Genomic DNA, 1809 nt, shown 5'->3' on the forward strand with positions numbered 1-1809 from the left:
TTTTTTCCTTTTTCTTTTTTTCAAGAGAGGAAAATGCTTATCACAAAGAACCCGCAACCCCGACAGTGGACGGGTTGGGGAAGGGTTGGCAGTTGACCCTCTGGCCAGGACGATGTGTAGCATGCGTCACTAGAGGTCTCAAGGCCCCACAGAGGCTCTGGTGGTGCAGCTTTGTTTTGGCCAAGGCTGGCAGGCAGTGGTCCTACTCCAGGGCTGGCCCACGCCTTGCCTCAGTGCCCTCAGCGCCCTCTGCATCCTGGCTGGATTCAGCGTCCTGGGGAAATAGACTGACCTTCTCGACTTGCCCTCAGGTTGATTACGAAGCCTCAGAGCCCTTGTTCAAGGCAGTCCTGGAGGATACGACCCTGGAACAGGCCGTGGGGCTTCTCAGGAGGGTGGATGGCTTCTGCTGCCTGTCTGTGAAGGTCAACATGGACGGTACGCACACCACTCCTCTCGTGTGCACAGCTGCCTGGCCGGTCTCTGGGACCCTTAGGTCCCTGGTGGCTCTACATGCCCAGCAGTCAGGGTCCCCCCAGAGCCAGGAGAAGACCAGCCAGGCTGAGCCCCAGGTCCCCGGGAGGCTCCCAAGCCAGCTGGAAACCTCCCACCCGCTGACTCCAGTGCCAGAGCGGCTTCTGAGACTGCGGAGGGTCCTTCCTTCTCTCCTACTTTAATTTTCTGCAACCTTCCTCGTGCGGGCTCGTAATTGCAGCTCATCTGTGGCTCATGTCCCCTTTTATCAGGTTATAAGAGGCTACTCCAGGATCTGGAGGCCAAAGTGGCGACCTCGGGGGACTCATTCTACATCCGGGTCAACCTGGCCATGGAGGGGAGGGCCAAGGGGGAGCTGCAAGTGCATTGCAACGAGGTCCTCCACGTCACCGACACCATGTTCCAGGGCTGCGGCTGCTGGCACGCCCACCGCGTGAACCCTTACACCATGAAGGATGCTGCTGCGCACGGCACCATCCCCAACTACTCCGGGTGAGCAGCTGCGGCGAGCTCCGTGCGTCCCCAGAGAGGCCCAGGGGGAAACGGCACCCAGCCTGCCTCGGCTTCCTCCTCCTGCCCAGCAATACAGGGTGGGCGTGGTGAGACCCCCTAAGGAGGGAAGCCTGCCAAGATCACTGCTGAAGCTGTTGTTTCTTTGTGATGGATGCTTTATATCTTGCACATGAAATGTTCATTCTAGAACATTCTAGATCTGGGTTTCTCAGCTCTAGCACCATGGACGTTCGGGGCTGGATCTCTGTTTGTGGTGGGGCCGTCCTGGGCACTGCAGGATGTTGAGTAGCATCCGTGGCCTCCCTACCCGGGATGCCAGGAGCACTCTCATGCCCCAGTTGTGACAACCAGAAATGTCTCCATATGTTGCCAAGAGTCCCCTGGTTCTCCTAGGACAGTCTCGGTCTTGGCACTGAAAGCCTCACTTGCAGGGAAGCCCCTCGGTCCTGGGCAAGCTGGGACAGCTGGTCACCCTCCCTGAGGAGTGACACTGCCCCCTGCCTTGCTCTGTTGAAAACCATTGCTCTGGATCAGCCTATGGGAGGCTCCAAGGTTCAAGTGCACGGAACGCACAGTGCTAGAAAGCACAGGTGTTGAGCTCAGCACTCTGGGGATCGGAGCCAGAAAGTCTGGGGAGAGGCCTGGCACTCTGCATTTCTAACAGCTCTCTCGGTGACTCCAGGCTGCAGGTCACAGACCCACCATGAATACTGAGGTTCTGGAGGGGGTCCCTGTACACTGGCTGCTCAAGAGCACCCCCTGGGTCCCGCCCCAGGACAAGTCAATCAGCATCTCCAGAGG

At 58.6% G+C, this 1809-nt stretch overlaps 1 protein-coding gene across 1 annotated transcript in view; it reads left to right on the forward strand.

Annotated features, from left to right (window-relative positions):
* The window catches only part of CARD14 (caspase recruitment domain family, member 14), a 40748-nt gene that overhangs the window by 30532 nt on the left and 8407 nt on the right, over positions 1–1809 (forward strand). The window contains exons 15-16 of the mRNA XM_011967323.1: positions 312–438; positions 747–987. Of these exons, the coding sequence (XP_011822713.1) occupies positions 312–438; positions 747–987 (368 nt within the window). The remainder of the gene's footprint in view (positions 1–311; positions 439–746; positions 988–1809) is intronic.

The sequence above is a fragment of the Mandrillus leucophaeus genome, unplaced genomic scaffold (genome assembly GCF_000951045.1).
Source record: "Mandrillus leucophaeus isolate KB7577 unplaced genomic scaffold, Mleu.le_1.0 Scaffold1, whole genome shotgun sequence".
NCBI lineage: Eukaryota > Metazoa > Chordata > Mammalia > Primates > Cercopithecidae > Mandrillus > Mandrillus leucophaeus.